This window comes from Motacilla alba, chromosome 27 (assembly GCF_015832195.1).
Source record: "Motacilla alba alba isolate MOTALB_02 chromosome 27, Motacilla_alba_V1.0_pri, whole genome shotgun sequence".
In the NCBI taxonomy this organism is placed as follows: Eukaryota; Metazoa; Chordata; class Aves; order Passeriformes; family Motacillidae; genus Motacilla; species Motacilla alba.
This window is the reverse complement of record NC_052042.1, coordinates 1,220,469-1,234,881: the sequence shown is the minus strand read 5'-3', so window position 1 is coordinate 1,234,881 and position 14,413 is coordinate 1,220,469. Positions and strand designations below refer to the sequence as shown.

Sequence of the window (14,413 nt, the reverse complement as noted above, 5' to 3'; positions counted from 1 at the left end):
GCTTAATGCACCACCTAGATCCCAGCGGTTCAGTGCTTGCCAATTCAAACGTGTTTCCATCTGCTTTTCATCCCAGCTTGAGGGTATCTTTTTCTCAACATGCTTCAGCCTGGCCGGCTGGGGCTGGTGTGGGACAATGCTTTTGGCAGTCTTGATGCTTTCAGCCTTGTGCAGCTTCTTCCTGACCTTGGCCCTCAGGTCATCAGCACTTGTTTTGCCTTCGTGCCCCAAGAGATGCTGAGGGGGATAGGCATTTGCTCTGGAACTGTCCAGGCTGCTGACATCACCCTCAGTGCTCAGGGTCAGGGTAACTGCCAGCGTTACAGTTCCGTGATCTCCCAGTGAAGGCTCCTTGGGCTCGAGGCTCAACACTGGGCTGCTGTTCAGCTCTCTGCCTTGTTCCATGTCCATTCTTTCTCCCCGTGTCTGTAGCAGAGTTGTGTAAGCTGCAGAACAGCAAAAGAGCAGATCAGCCGCGGGGCACAAACACAGGCTCGGAGGCTACCCCAAGCAGCAGGAGCTCATCTCGAGGCCAGGGAGTCCAAGAGCAGAGTGGGGGCTGTGTTGTGGGGAGGAGAAGAGCCCTTCAGTCCATGCCATTATCCCCTCGGGGCTGAGCAGAGAGCTGCTTCCTTCCTGGGGCACCAGAGCTCTGGGACTGTGCTGTGGGGAACCTGGGGCTGCGGCAGCGGGAGAAGCGAGCTGCCCGGGGCCCTCGCAAACCCGGCTGTATCTGTTTGCAGAAGTGCGGCCTGGCCCTGCTGTGGACAGGATGTGCTGTGCCCTGTGCCCAGCTAGAGCAGGACGGTGCTTTGCTCCGCCTGCACAGGCCAACCAGGGCATGACGGTGCTTGGTGTTCACCCTGCAGAGCACACCAGGGGCCCTGCCCTTTGTCCTGCACTGGGCAGTGGGGTGGCACAGAAAGCAGGCTGTCAGGGGAATTGGGGAGGTTTGTGAGCAGACCTTGCCTTCCAGCAGCAGGGAAGGGCACGGGGCATCCCTGCTTTCCTTGCCTGGGGGCATGGCGTGGGTAGGGAATTTGCACGTTTATGTGCCCAGTGAGCTCTTCCTTCTGCAGACAGTACGTGACACACAAGATCGGTGCAATCACCGGCAACTCTCCATCCCAAGGTGTTCTGTCCAAGGCCTGTGCTCCAAGGGGAGATCAGCACCCCTCCCCCAGCACGGGGCAGTGCTGCAGCATCTCCCCAGGCTCAAGAGAAGTGGCAGACTTGAGCTCCCCCCAGCCCCTCCGGACACCCACCGCACTGCGGGGCGCTGGCGCTGCACAGCTTCTGGCACAGGAACTGGATGGTCCTGCAGGGGCTCTCGGGCCGGGGGCGCAGGCACAGGCAGCAGGCCGCCTCCTTGGGCACTTGCCTGAGGACAAGAGGGGATTATTGCAGGAACACCTGGCCACCCAGTCCATGGCTCGGGGCCCAACTCAGGGAACACACGGACGCCACGCACGGGGGTTGTGCTTCACTGTGTGCCACAGCTCTGGCAAAGGCCCCTGACTCCCCGTGCAAAACAATTTACAATGGAGCTTTATCCTGGAAAGTAGAACTGCTCCCAAAATACCACATGGCACAGAAATGCACCCGCCTGGAGTTCCAACTCCCCTTTGGGAAACCTGCAGCAAGTCACCCGAAAGGTGAAATTCTGCCTCAGAGCTGCAGGTGAGTTTTGGCACGTTCCCAGAAGGAAACAGCAGCTCTTGAGCTCCTTGGCCTTGTTCTGCTTTTGCGGCACAAGGATTTGTTTCCCTAGCAGAGCCCTTGGCCCAGCACTCGGGGCCTGCTGGCGGCTGGGGCTCAGTCCCACGCACTCACAGGGTTTCCAAGCTCACTGTGGTCTGCAGCAGCTGCAGCAGCGTCTGCGGGGTCACTTGGGTGGCACTCAGGTCTCTGCAAGCATTGGAAAGAGCTCATGCAGTTCTGCGGTGACACTGCCAGGACTCTGCTCTGGGAGCAAGCCCAGGGCCCTGACGATGGTGGTGCTGTTGGCAGAGGCATCGACTTTGGCCTGCTCCAAGAGAAGCCATTCCGGAGCCCGGCTTCCCTCTGCCTTGCCCTGCTCCAAAGCAGCCCGTTGCAATCACAAGGGCAATCCTGCAGCTCTCGTGGCAGACAGATGCCACCAGAAAGGATTGCCCTTCTCCCGACCCTCCTGCTGCTCTCCCCCGAGGGCAGCTGAGTCCCTGCAGGAGGCTGGAGCCTGGAGCTGCTGGCAGGAGTGCAGTTGATTGCCAGAGCCCTGCGGCCACTCCACGGCCCCAGAGCTGGGAGGGCTCTCATGGCTGAAAGGTTGCGTCCCAGTTCCCGGGTTGCTTTGCAGCTGGGGACACAGCAGCACTGCCTGGCCTTTGCCTTGCTCTGCTGGAGCCGGGGCACTTGTGTCTCCAGCAGACTCAGGCTGGCCAAGAGGGACATTTGCTCCTGCACCTGTGCTGCTTTCCTGAGAACAGGGCACTCGAGAGAGACACAGCTCTCTGTGCATCTGCTCCAAATCAGCCAGTACTTACAGAGAGCTCACTGAGGGCAGCTGGAAGAAGGCAGCGTCAGCAATGACAGCCAGCGGGTTGTGGCTGAGGATCCTGAGAAACAGCAGAGCTCTGTCAGGGCCGATGGCAAGGATGCGAGCTGGCTGTGCCGGGCACCAGGGCACGGCCTGGCCGCATTCAAGGAAGCCTTGCAGGAGATGAGCAGGCCAGGGGAAAGGGCCTTTGCAGCCGCACACTCCTGGTGCTCCCTGGCTGACAGCCACAGTGGGAATCAGGACTTGCTCGAGGGCAATTCTGCTCTTGCCCAGGGACCCTGCGGAGACCCCGCAGAGACTGGCCCTGCCGTGCCTTTAGCCCTGGTGCCACTTACAGCTCCTGGAGGAACTGCATCCCGTGCCAGGCCTGGAAAGCGCCGCTGCGGATCTGTGTGAGACCATTCCCGGAGAGATTTCTGGGGAAAGACGAGGTCACGCAAAGGAATCGGGCCTGCCCTACAGAAAGGGGGGGCAAAGCGGCATCCCTTTGCAGGAAAGGTGCAAACCCAAGGTGGAAGAGGGCGGCGCCTGCTGCTTTCTCAGTGTTTGTAGCCTGCCCAGGAGGGCAAGTGAAGGGCACACGTGCTGACTCTATTTCTGTTCCAGGATGCAGCCGAGGCTGCAAGAACTGGCTGCTCTGATGGCTGTGTGTGGACAAGCCCGCTGGGGCCTGTCCCCTGGCGTGGCCGCCCAGCCATCGGCATCGAGCTCTGCAGCTCAGCTGGGCTCTGGGCAGGGCAGATCTAGGGACTGCGGGGAAAAGAACAGGAGCATTTTCCTACGCAGGAAGGGTGCCCAATGCAAAGACAGAGCGAAAAACACCAGAAAGAAACTTGACCACTCACAGAAACTTCAGGAAAGGCAGTGGCTCAAAAGCCCGTTCCTCAATGGACAGGATCTGGTTGCAGGACAAATCCCTGTTCCAGTTACAACAACAAACGTCACTTCCATTGGCCCTGTTGCTCCCACTCGCCTCTGGATCCCAGGAGGGACAACGGCCACGTGCCCGTGGCTGGGATGAGCAGCAGGGGCCCAGGGAGGGGCAGGCAGGAGCCCCCCGCCGTGGGCAAGGCACGGTGCTTACAGGCGCTTCAGCAGGAACAGCCCCTCCAGGGAATGGCTCTTCAGTGTCCGCAGCTCATTGTCCCTGAGCACTCTGCAAGGGGACACAGGGACACTGTGACAGCGGGCACTGGCCAGCAGCAAATGGCATTGGCATGGGAAAATCTCCTGCAGCAGCTAGACTGAAGCATCTCTCTGGGTCACTGCAGGGATGGTCCCCACTCCTGGCCAGAGCAGGCCCTTGCTCCTGGCCGGCTGAAGCTGACCACAGCTTGATCCCTGGGCAGAGAGACACGGGGATGGTGCCCTGGGCTGCAGGAGACTCACGGCCATTCTTGCCGTGCTGGGGAGCTGTGCTGATTCACACCCCTCCTTGCAGAGCAGGAAGGAGCTTTGAATTCCAACGGGAGCGGGTGCTGTGGGGGCCTGCGGCCCCATCCCCAGACCAAAGGATGGGAAATCCACAGACTCCTGACTTTTGAAATGCTGCGGGCCACTTACAAGGTCTCAGTCCATGGGTAGTCCTTCCAGGCTTGTTTTCCAACAGCAGCAATGGAGTTGCCAGTGAAATCCCTGCAAAGAGACGAAGACCTGGTCCCCCCTCAGGAAAACCCATTTCCCTGCCGTTCAGCTGCTGAGCTGGAACTGGCCTTTGCCTGGAGAAGGCCCAGCGTGCCCAGCCTGGCTTCCCCCTGATGCTGAGCTCAGGCCCCCAAACCCGCCCTGTCTCCGGCCAGGGAGTCCCCCGGGTGCCCCAGGTGGTGGGGTTTGCAGAGGCAGCGAGCCGAGGAGGGGCAGCTGCGGGGCTCTGTGGGGCCGTGGGACTCACAGGACGGCCAGGGCTCGGCGGCGGCTGGCCGGGGGCACGGTGGCCAGGCCGGCGTGGCCGCAGTTCAGCCGCCCACGGCCTGGGCAGCGGCAGGGCTCTGGGCAGAGCTCCTTGGCCGCTGCCGGGGAGGGGGCCACTGCCAGCAGCAGGGCCAGCAGGAGCAGAGCGCGCACGAGACGCGGCACCAGGTCCATGGCGAGGCAGGACTGGCTGCAGTCACCTGGGACGCGGGCCTGAGGCGCAGCTGTGCCAGCTCCCGCGTCACAGTGGCGCTGCCAACCTCACAGTGCTCCTTCCCACGTCACTGTCACTGTCATGCTTGCGTCACCCTCGTGCTGCTGGGCACCCGAGCTCTCAGCAAACCGCAGTTCAGGCCAGGCTGTCACCAAATGACTCTGTCTCAGAGCCGTCAATCTGCAGAGTCACGGAACAGATGGGCTTGGAAGGGGCCATAAGGCCCATCCCGTGCCACCCGTGCCATGCACAGGGACACCTTCCCCTATCCCGGGGTGCCGCAAGGCCCAGTGTGCAACCTGGCCTTGGACGCTGCCAGGGATCCAGGGGCAGCCACAGCTGCTCTGGGCACCCTGTGCCAGGGCCTGCCCACCCTCACAGGGAAGGATTTCTCCTGAATACACACGATCCAAGCCTGCCCTGTGTCACTGTGCAGCCATTCCCATTTGCATTGGGTTTGCGTGGCCAGCTTTTGGCGTGGCTTTGGGGCTGCAGGTGCCGTTGAAATTTCTTTGGCTTCTCATTATCCTGCTCTGATTTTGTGGATGATAAACGCAATTTATATCCCCAAGTTCCATCCGTTGTGTCCGTGACGGTGCCCGGGGAGGGATCTCTCCCTCTCTTTCTGTAAACTCATGAGGCTTTTGCTGTCTTTCCTCTGCTCTCCACTTGCGCAGAGCACGGACAGCGCCTTTGGTGGGCAGCCGGCTTCCAGGCAGGGCCGAGGCGCGGCCGGCGCTGGCAGAGCGCGGCGAGCTTCCCGAAAGCCGGGCAATGTCGGGATGGCCGCGGGCAGAGCCTGAGGGAGCCGCGGCGGCAATGGCGGGAAGCGCCGGGAGCCTGAGGGGCGGCAGCTCCGCCTGAGCGCGCCGGCCCCGGCAGCGAGCGCCGTGCAAAGGGAGCCGCGGGCAGCTTTGGCAAGGCCGGCAGGGCCCCGCCAGCAGCGCCCGGAGAGGCGCCCCGGCCCGGCCGGGAAGCGCGGCCGCTCCGCCGCACAGGCAGCTCCGGCTCCGGGCAGCGGCACCGGCAGCGGCCGCCCCGGCCTGAGGGGAAACGCGCGGGCCAACAGCTCGCGCCGGGGCGGCTCCGGCAGCGCTTGGGGCAGGGCGGCCTCCAGTGCCGGGCACAGAGTCACGGAGCCTCAGAGGCACTGACGACGGAAAACACCTCCGCCTTCAGCGACGCCGTCCCGTGCCCCATGCCCACCTTGGCAGCCCGGCCAGAGCACTCGCTGCCACCTCCAGCCCCTCCTTGGATCCCCCCAGACACGAGGAGTCCACCACCTCCTTGGGCAGCCCCTTCCAAGGCCTGACCACCCTTTCCATGAAGAAATGCTTCCCTGACCCCGGTGTTTCATGTCTTACACGCGCTGACACTGTTTTAAGCCTATGCTGAGCCATATTAGGCACAGGTGCCTTTCACGCCTGTCCATTAATGCTCCTTGAGAAGCTGATTCTGCTGCATGACAGCAGCCCTTCTGTCTTGGGAGGTACAACAGTGCAGCCATCAGCCTGGGAGGCAGGCGGGTGTGAGGGAGGGCAAAGGAAAGGAGGAGGAGGCGGCAAAAACCTCAGGGGTGCAGAGGGGACAATGCCGCTTGTGCAGCTCCAAGCCAGCACCACGGGGACTCCGGTGCCGTGGCCTCTGCAGGAGGACCCCGGCCATTCCCCTTGCCACCCACCAGCCAGAGCCCTTGTGCTCACAGGAGACATTTGGAACACCAAAGCGTTGAGTCTGGAAAGCGACAGGGGCCTTGGGATGTTTTAGAAGCACCGCTGCCAAGCCTCTTACTTTGATAGCCAAAGAGCTATCCGGGAAGGCCTCGTTGGAATGGGAAAACTCTGCAGGGAGTGCTGGAGGCAGGCACTGCCACTGGGGCTGGCAGAAAGAACACCTGGGTGAGCTAGGAGCAGGTGCATGCTCTGCTCAGCCCAGTGGCAGAGCTGCAGGGGGAAGTGGAAAGATAAGGAGTGTCAGGGAGCGGGAGAGGGACTGCTGGAGCCACTCTGAAGCAGCCGTTGGACAAATGGCCCAGACAGACACATCCCAAGAAGCCGAGGATGCCCAAGGGTGTGGCCAGAAGGCAGAAGGAGAGCACCCAAAAGACAGGAAGAATGGAAAGAGGTCCCTGCTGGGGGCAGCAGGGGAATCCCCTCCTGGCCCGTCTCACCTTGCCAGCTCCCTCTACACAACACGCGGCAGGCTCTGGGCCTCTGGGGCTGGGGCACTCGCGCTGTGGACAAGCTCCATGCAGGCTGGAGCGGCTGCCCGGGGGGAGTCAGTCAGGCCACGCTGTTTGAGAGGCTCCCCGGGGACCTTGTCCTGAGGGGCAGAGGAGCCCAGGGAGGCTGGGCATTGTGCAGGGAGAAATCCTTGAAGGCACAGGCAGGAACAGGCCGTGCCCGTGGGCCCAAAGACGAGCTGGTGGGGAAGCAGAGCGGCTGAGCAGGAAGCTTTGCCTGGGACTCAGGGAAAACACAGAACTTAGGGCTTTGGAAGAAGGGCAGCACCACAGGAGGATGGCGAGGGTGTCCTTGGCACATGCAGGGAGAAAGGGAGAACAGCACAGGCCCCACTGGAACTGAGTTTGGCCACTTGCGTACGGGAGAACAGAAACTGCTTCTACAAATAACATCAGCAACACCAGGAGGAACGAGGACAAACTTTGTTTTTATTGAATGCAGGGGGAAACAATGCCACAAGAGATGAGGAAAGCCCTCCTCTGGGTGTCCCAAGCTGGTGCTTGCCTGCAGCACCCTCCGGCCTTCCTCAGCGGGGACAGCAAGAAAATAACAGTCAGGGAAGAAGCATGCAAGGAAATAACAACAGCCAGTGAAACAACATGCAAGGAGAGCCTCAGCTAAAATGAGAGGTGAAGAATTGCTGGCATCCCATTAACTTCTTGAAAGTCTTCCCCCTTAGGTCTTCACACTGCTCTCTTCCTGGGATGCTTATCTCTGGGATTCATAGGCATGCCTGATGCGTTGAATCCACGGCAATTCAGACTTTGTGAACAGGGAGCAGCACTCGGAAGCACCTTGAACGGCTGGGGAACAGGGGCAATACTCGGAGGAGCTCTCTGCCCTTTCCTGCTCTACATTCTGTGCCTCCTTGTTATCCTTCCTCCACCTCTGTGGCAGTTTTACACAGAACCTGAAAAAATCAGAAGGGGAAAACAGGGATAAAAAGAGAAAGGGGCTGGTGATGGAGGCTGTTGGCAACAGGGCATGCCTGTGCTCTGCCCTGTCTGGGAAGCAGCTGCTGGAGGAGTTGGGAAGGGGCCTTTCCAACGCTGCAAAGCAATGGGGTGAGCGAGGTGAATGGGGACAAAAAGGCTTCTGCACATCCCATCCCCAGAGGGCCCTGCTCCCGCTCCGTAAGCAGGGAGGTGTGCCCAGGGAGGGCTGCAGCAGGTGCCAGCACGTGTCCCTGCTCGGGGCTGTGTCAGCAGAGCCCAAGGAAGATGGGGAAGCCTCAGCAGGGATGGCAATGGCAATCCAGGGAAGGAGCGGTGCATGCAAAAGGCAAGTGGAGAGGATGGGAGTGAGTTCTTCACCAGCCACTGTGGGGAGGGAGCGGGGAAAAACAGGGCAGAGCCATCAGCAGAGGAGACTGTTCTGGGAACACAGAGGTAGCGCTCGTGCTGACAGAAATTTGGGAGCGCCCCGGGGCCCAAGACATCCATCCCAGCGCCGGCGTGGCAAGGGCTGGTCGGGCTGGGAGCCTCTGGCCGCGCCCAGCGCTGCCGCTCAGGAGCCGCTTTCCCGGGGCTCCCCCAAACGCGACGTGTTGGAAGCGCAGCCGGAGGAGTCCTGGGCAGCAGCGGCACCTGCGCGGCTGCGGGGCTCCAGGAGGAGCTGCTCGGCACGGGAAAGACTCTTGGTGGCACAGCAGTGGCGTGGGCAGGAAGCAGTTACCTTCTCAGCCGCAATTGCCCGGTGTGGCAGGGTTGGGAGTCAAGTTCACAACGTCGCGAGCGCTTCTGAGGAAGGAAAAGGGCAGATTTGCAAGATCAGTTTTCCTGTAATAGTCTGCCAAACAGGAGAGGGCGAAAGCTCTCACTGCTGTGTGGCTGAAGGCAGGAGAGCAAAGCAAAGCTGGGGAGAGCTGGCACAGAAGGCAGGACAAGCTTCCCCCAGGCAGGCTGGACCCTGCTGAGCTGGGTGCTGTGCATGCTGCCACAAGCTCCAGACATGGAAAAACATGTCCTGTGGTGCCCAGCACGGGCAGGGGCATCTGCAGTGGCACATGGGGCTCGTCACCTGGGCACTCCAGCTACAAGACAGACAGCTGTGTTTCAAATAAGACACTGGCTTACGTGGAAGACACACTTCAGTATCAGCAAAACGGAGACGAAGAAAACCAGCAACACCACAAAGGTGACCACGTACACCACAACTTCTAGTTTGTGCTGCGAGGAAAGGAAGGAAGATCCCGGGGGTCAGAGGATTGCTGCTTCCCTTCTCCTTTGCCCAGAAGGAGACGTGCAGCAGGGCCCAGCAGCTCTCCTACCTTCCCTGTGAGTCCCTTGCCCTTCCCCAAGGCCATGCGAATGATCATGTTCTCCTGCTGACGACACTGGGCCATGGGATCATAGGCTCCCTTGTTCTCTTGCCTCTCATGCAGCAGCTTTAGAAGCAGCCTGGTCTTCAAGACCATCTTGGCACAGGCCTGTTTGAGCTGGGGCAGGCTGCAGTCCCTCCTCAGGGCTCGCTCCACGTGGCTCGTGAACGCCTGCAGGCCTTTGTGTGCCTCCAGCAGCGGACGCTGATGATCAGCATTGCTTCCCAGGTCATCTGGAGCTGGCGCAAGGCGTGGACTTCGGGGGCTCACGCGTTTATGGAGGAGCATGGAGTCTTCCTCCTCTGTGGTGTCGGGCATGATCAGGAGGTGCCCGCCTGTAGAGGAATGCTTCTCTTCAGCCGTGGCTCCTCCTCTGCTGCTCGCAGCGGAGCGCCTCTGAACCAACGGGTCAGAGAGAAAATCCAGGTTCCTGTTTAGACCCTGCTTAGATGTGGATCTTTGCTGCACTGTCACAGGCCTCCAATCCTGGTGGAAAAGCGGATTATGCCCCACCCCAAACTGGCTGTCCTTCTTCTGGTGCCATTTGTGTGTCCGGACGTCGTACTTCCTCGGAGCTGGATCTTCCTCCTCATCTCTGTGTTGTCCAGAGACGGAGGCATAGTCACCGCGTTGTAATCCACCAGCTCCCGCTGAAGGCGTTAATCCCTGCCAGTACAAACGGGACTCCATCTTCTCTTGATGCCAGCTTGAGGGGTTCTTTTGCACCACAATGCTTTTGGCAGTCTTGACGCGTTCAGCCTTGTGCAGCTTCTTCCTGACCTTGGCCCTCAGGTCATCAGCACTTGTTTTGCCTTCGTGCCCCAAGAGATGCTGAGGGGGATAGGCATCTGCTCTGGAACTGTCCAGGCTGCTGACATCACCCTCAGTGCTCAGGGTCAGGGTAACTGCCAGCGTTACAGTTCCGTGGTCTCCCAGTGAAGGCGCCATTGGCTCGAGGCTCAACACTGGGCTGCTGTTCAGCTCTCTGCCTTGTTCCATGTCCATTCCTTCTCCCCGTGTCTGTAGCAGAGTTGTGTAAGCTGCAGAACAGCAAAAGAGCAGATCAGCCGCGGGGCACAAACACAGGCTCGGAGGCTACCCCAAGCAGCAGGAGCTCATCTCGAGGCCAGGGAGTCCAAGAGCAGAGTGGGGGCTGTGTTGTGGGGAGGAGAAGAGCCCTTCAGTCCATGCCATTATCCCCTCGGGGCTGAGCAGAGAGCTGCTTCCTTCCTGGGGCACCAGAGCTCTGGGACTGTGCTGTGGGGAACCTGGGGCTGCGGCAGCGGGAGAAGCGAGCTGCCCGGGGCCCTCGCAAACCCGGCTGTATCTGTTTGCAGAAGTGCGGCCTGGCCCTGCTGTGGACAGGATGTGCTGTGCCCTGTGCCCAGCTAGAGCAGGACGGTGCTTTGCTCCGCCTGCACAGGCCAACCAGGGCATGACGGTGCTTGGTGTTCACCCTGCAGAGCACACCAGGGGCCCTGCCCTTTGTCCTGCACTGGGCAGTGGGGTGGCCCAGAAAGCAGGCTGTCAGGGGAATTGGGGAGGTTTGTGAGCAGACCTTGCCTTCCAGCAGCAGGGAAGGGCACGGGGCATCCCTGCTTTCCTTGCCTGGGGGCATGGCGTGGGTAGGGAATTTGCACGTTTATGGGCCCAGTGAGCTCTTGCTTCTGCAGACAGTACGTGACACACAAGATCGGTGCAATCACCGGCAACTTTCCATCCCAAGGTGTTCTGTCCAAGGCCTGTGCTCCAAGGGGAGATCAGCACCCCTCCCCCAGCACGGGGCAGTGCTGCAGCATCTCCCCAGGCTCAAGAGAAGTGGCAGACTTGAGCTCCCCCCAGCCCCTCCGGACACCCACCGCACTGCGGGGCGCTGGCGCTGCACAGCTTCTGGCACAGGAACTGGATGGTCCTGCAGGGGCTCTCGGGCCGGGGGCGCAGGCACAGGCAGCAGGCCGCCTCCTTGGGCACTTGCCTGAGGACAAGAGGGGATTATTGCAGGAACACCTGGCCACCCAGTCCATGGCTCGCAGCCCAACTCAGGGAACACACGGACGCCACGCACGGGGGTTGTGCTTCACTGTGTGCCACAGCTCTGGCAAAGGCCCCTGACTCCCCGTGCAAAACAATTTACAATGGAGCTTTATCCTGGAAAGTAGAACTGCTCCCAAAATACCACATGGCACAGAAATGCACCCGCCTGGAGTTCCAACTCCCCTTTGGGAAACCTGCAGCAAGTCACCCGAAAGGTGAAATTCTGCCTCAGAGCTGCAGGTGAGTTTTGGCACGTTCCCAGAAGGAAACAGCAGCTCTTGAGCTCCTTGGCCTTGTTCTGCTTTTGCGGCACAAGGATTTGTTTCCCTAGCAGAGCCCTTGGCCCAGCACTCGGGGCCTGCTGGCGGCTGGGGCTCAGTCCCACGCACTCACAGGGTTTCCAAGCTCACTGTGGTCTGCAGCAGCTGCAGCAGCGTCTGCGGGGTCACTTGGGTGGCACTCAGGTCTCTGCAAGCATTGGAAAGAGCTCATGCAGTTCTGCGGTGACACTGCCAGGACTCTGCTCTGGGAGCAAGCCCAGGGCCCTGACGATGGTGGTGCTGTTGGCAGAGGCATCGACTTTGGCCTGCTCCAAGAGAAGCCATTCCGGAGCCCGGCTTCCCTCTGCCTTGCCCTGCTCCAAAGCAGCCCGTTGCAATCACAAGGGCAATCCTGCAGCTCTCGTGGCAGACAGATGCCACCAGAAAGGATTGCCCTTCTCCCGACCCTCCTGCTGCTCTCCCCCGAGGGCAGCTGAGTCCCTGCAGGAGGCAGGAGCCTGGAGCTGCTGGCAGGAGTGCAGTTGATTGCCAGAGCCCTGCGGCCACTCCACGGCCCCAGAGCTGGGAGGGCTCTCATGGCTGAAAGGTTGCGTCCCAGTTCCCGGGTTGCTTTGCAGCTGGGGACACAGCAGCACTGCCTGGCCTTTGCCTTGCTCTGCTGGAGCCGGGGCACTTGTGTCTCCAGCAGACTCAGGCTGGCCAAGAGGGACATTTGCTCCTGCACCTGTGCTGCTTTCCTGAGAACAGGGCACTCGAGAGAGACACAGCTCTCTGTGCATCTGCTCCAAATCAGCCAGTACTTACAGAGAGCTCACTGAGGGCAGCTGGAAGAAGGCAGCGTCAGCAATGACAGCCAGCGGGTTGTGGCTGAGGATCCTGAGAAACAGCAGAGCTCTGTCAGGGCCGATGGCAAGGATGCGAGCTGGCTGTGCCGGGCACCAGGGCACGGCCTGGCCGCATTCAAGGAAGCCTTGCAGGAGATGAGCAGGCCAGGGGAAAGGGCCTTTGCAGCCGCACACTCCTGGTGCTCCCTGGCTGACAGCCACAGTGGGAATCAGGACTTGCTCGAGGGCAATTCTGCTCTTGCCCAGGGACCCTGCGGAGACCCCGCAGAGACTGGCCCTGCCGTGCCTTTAGCCCTGGTGCCACTTACAGCTCCTGGAGGAACTGCATCCCGTGCCAGGCCTGGAAAGCGCCGCTGCGGATCTGTGTGAGGCCATTCCCGGAGAGATTTCTGGGGAAAGACGAGGTCACGCAAAGGAATCGGGCCTGCCCTACAGAAAGGGGGGGCAAAGCGGCATCCCTTTGCAGGAAAGGTGCAAACCCAAGGTGGAAGAGGGCGGCGCCTGCTGCTTTCTCAGTGTTTGTAGCCTGCCCAGGAGGGCAAGTGAAGGGCACACGTGCTGACTCTATTTCTGTTCCAGGATGCAGCCGAGGCTGCAAGAACTGGCTGCTCTGATGGCTGTGTGTGGACAAGCCCGCTGGGGCCTGTCCCCTGGCGTGGCCGCCCAGCCATCGGCATCGAGCTCTGCAGCTCAGCTGGGCTCTGGGCAGGGCAGATCTAGGGACTGCGGGGAAAAGAACAGGAGCATTTTCCTACGCAGGAAGGGTGCCCAATGCAAAGACGGAGCGAAAAACACCAGAAAGAAACTTGACCACTCACAGAAACTTCAGGAAAGGCAGTGGCTCAAAAGCCCGTTCCTCAATGGACAGGATCTGGTTGCAGGACAAATCCCTGTTCCAGTTACAACAACAAACGTCACTTCCATTGGCCCTGTTGCTCCCACTCGCCTCTGGATCCCAGGAGGGACAACGGCCACGTGCCCGTGGCTGGGCTGAGCAGCAGGGGCCCAGGGAGGGGCAGGCAGGAGCCCCCCGCCGTGGGCAAGGCACGGTGCTTACAGGCGCTTCAGCAGGAACAGCCCCTCCAGGGAATGGCTCTTCAGTGTCCGCAGCTCATTGTCCCTGAGCACTCTGCAAGGGGACACAGGGACACTGTGACAGCGGGCACTGGCCAGCAGCAAATGGCATTGGCATGGGAAAATCTCCTGCAGCAGCTAGACTGAAGCATCTCTTTGGGTCACTGCAGGGATGGTCCCCACTCCTGGCCAGAGCAGGCCCTTGCTCCTGGCCGGCTGAAGCTGACCACAGCTTGATCCCTGGGCAGAGAGACACGGGGATGGTGCCCTGGGCTGCAGGAGACTCACGGCGATTCTTGCCGTGCTGGGGAGCTGTGCTGATTCACACCCCTCCTTGCAGAGCAGAAAGGAGCTTTGAATTCCAACGGGAGCGGGTGCTGTGGGGGCCTGCGGCCCCATCCCCAGACCAAAGGATGGGAAATCCACAGACTCCTGACTTTTGAAATGCTGCGGGCCACTTACAAGGTCTCAGTCCATGGGTAGTCCTTCCAGGCTTGTTTTCCAACAGCAGCAATGGAGTTGCCAGTGAAATCTCTGCAAAGAGACGAAGACCTGGTCCCCCCTCAGGAAAACCCATTTCCCTGCCGTTCAGCTGCTGAGCTGGAACTGGCCTTTGCCTGGAGAAGGCCCAGCGTGCCCAGCCTGGCTTCCCCCTGATGCTGAGCTCAGGCCCCCAAACCCGCCCTGTCTCCGGCCAGGGAGTCCCCCGGGTGCCCCAGGTGGTGGGGTTTGCAGAGGCAGCGAGCCGAGGAGGGGCAGCTGCGGGGCTCTGTGGGGCCGCGGGACTCACAGGACGGCCAGGGCTCGGCGGCGGCTGGCCGGGGGCACGGTGGCCAGGCCGGCGTGGCCGCAGTTCAGCCGCCCACGGCCTGGGCAGCGGCAGGGCTCTGGGCAGAGCTCCTTGGCCGCTGCCGGGGAGGGGGCCACTGCCAGCAGCAGGGCCAGCAGGAGC

The 14,413-nt window shown here is 61.0% G+C and overlaps 1 protein-coding gene across 1 annotated transcript; it reads right to left on the bottom strand.

Annotated features, from left to right (window-relative positions):
* Nucleotides 1-10,990: 10,990 nt before the first annotated feature.
* On the bottom strand, nt 10,991-13,816 carry LOC119712129 (leucine-rich repeat-containing protein 37B-like). The gene is made up of 4 exons (XM_038163043.1): nt 12,696-13,816; nt 12,347-12,418; nt 11,655-11,729; nt 10,991-11,202 (listed from the first exon to the last, which is right to left on the bottom strand). The coding sequence occupies exons 1-4, from the start codon at nt 12,713-12,715 to the stop codon at nt 11,037-11,039; spliced, it is 333 nt and encodes a 110-aa protein (XP_038018971.1). The 5' UTR covers nt 12,716-13,816; the 3' UTR covers nt 10,991-11,036.
* Nucleotides 13,817-14,413: the final 597 nt, after the last annotated feature.

Excerpts from the sequence above, each read along its gene's own strand:
- LOC119712129 (XM_038163043.1), bottom strand. The coding sequence starts at position 12,715 with ATGCAGTTCCTCCAGGAGCT. Across the intron at positions 11,730-12,346 it reads CTGCCCTCAGTGAGCTCTCT|AGACCTGAGTGCCACCCAAG; the intron begins GTAAGTACTGGC and ends CAATGCTTGCAG. Across the intron at positions 11,203-11,654 it reads ACAGTGAGCTTGGAAACCCT|GCAAGTGCCCAAGGAGGCGG; the intron begins GTGAGTGCGTGG and ends TCTTGTCCTCAG.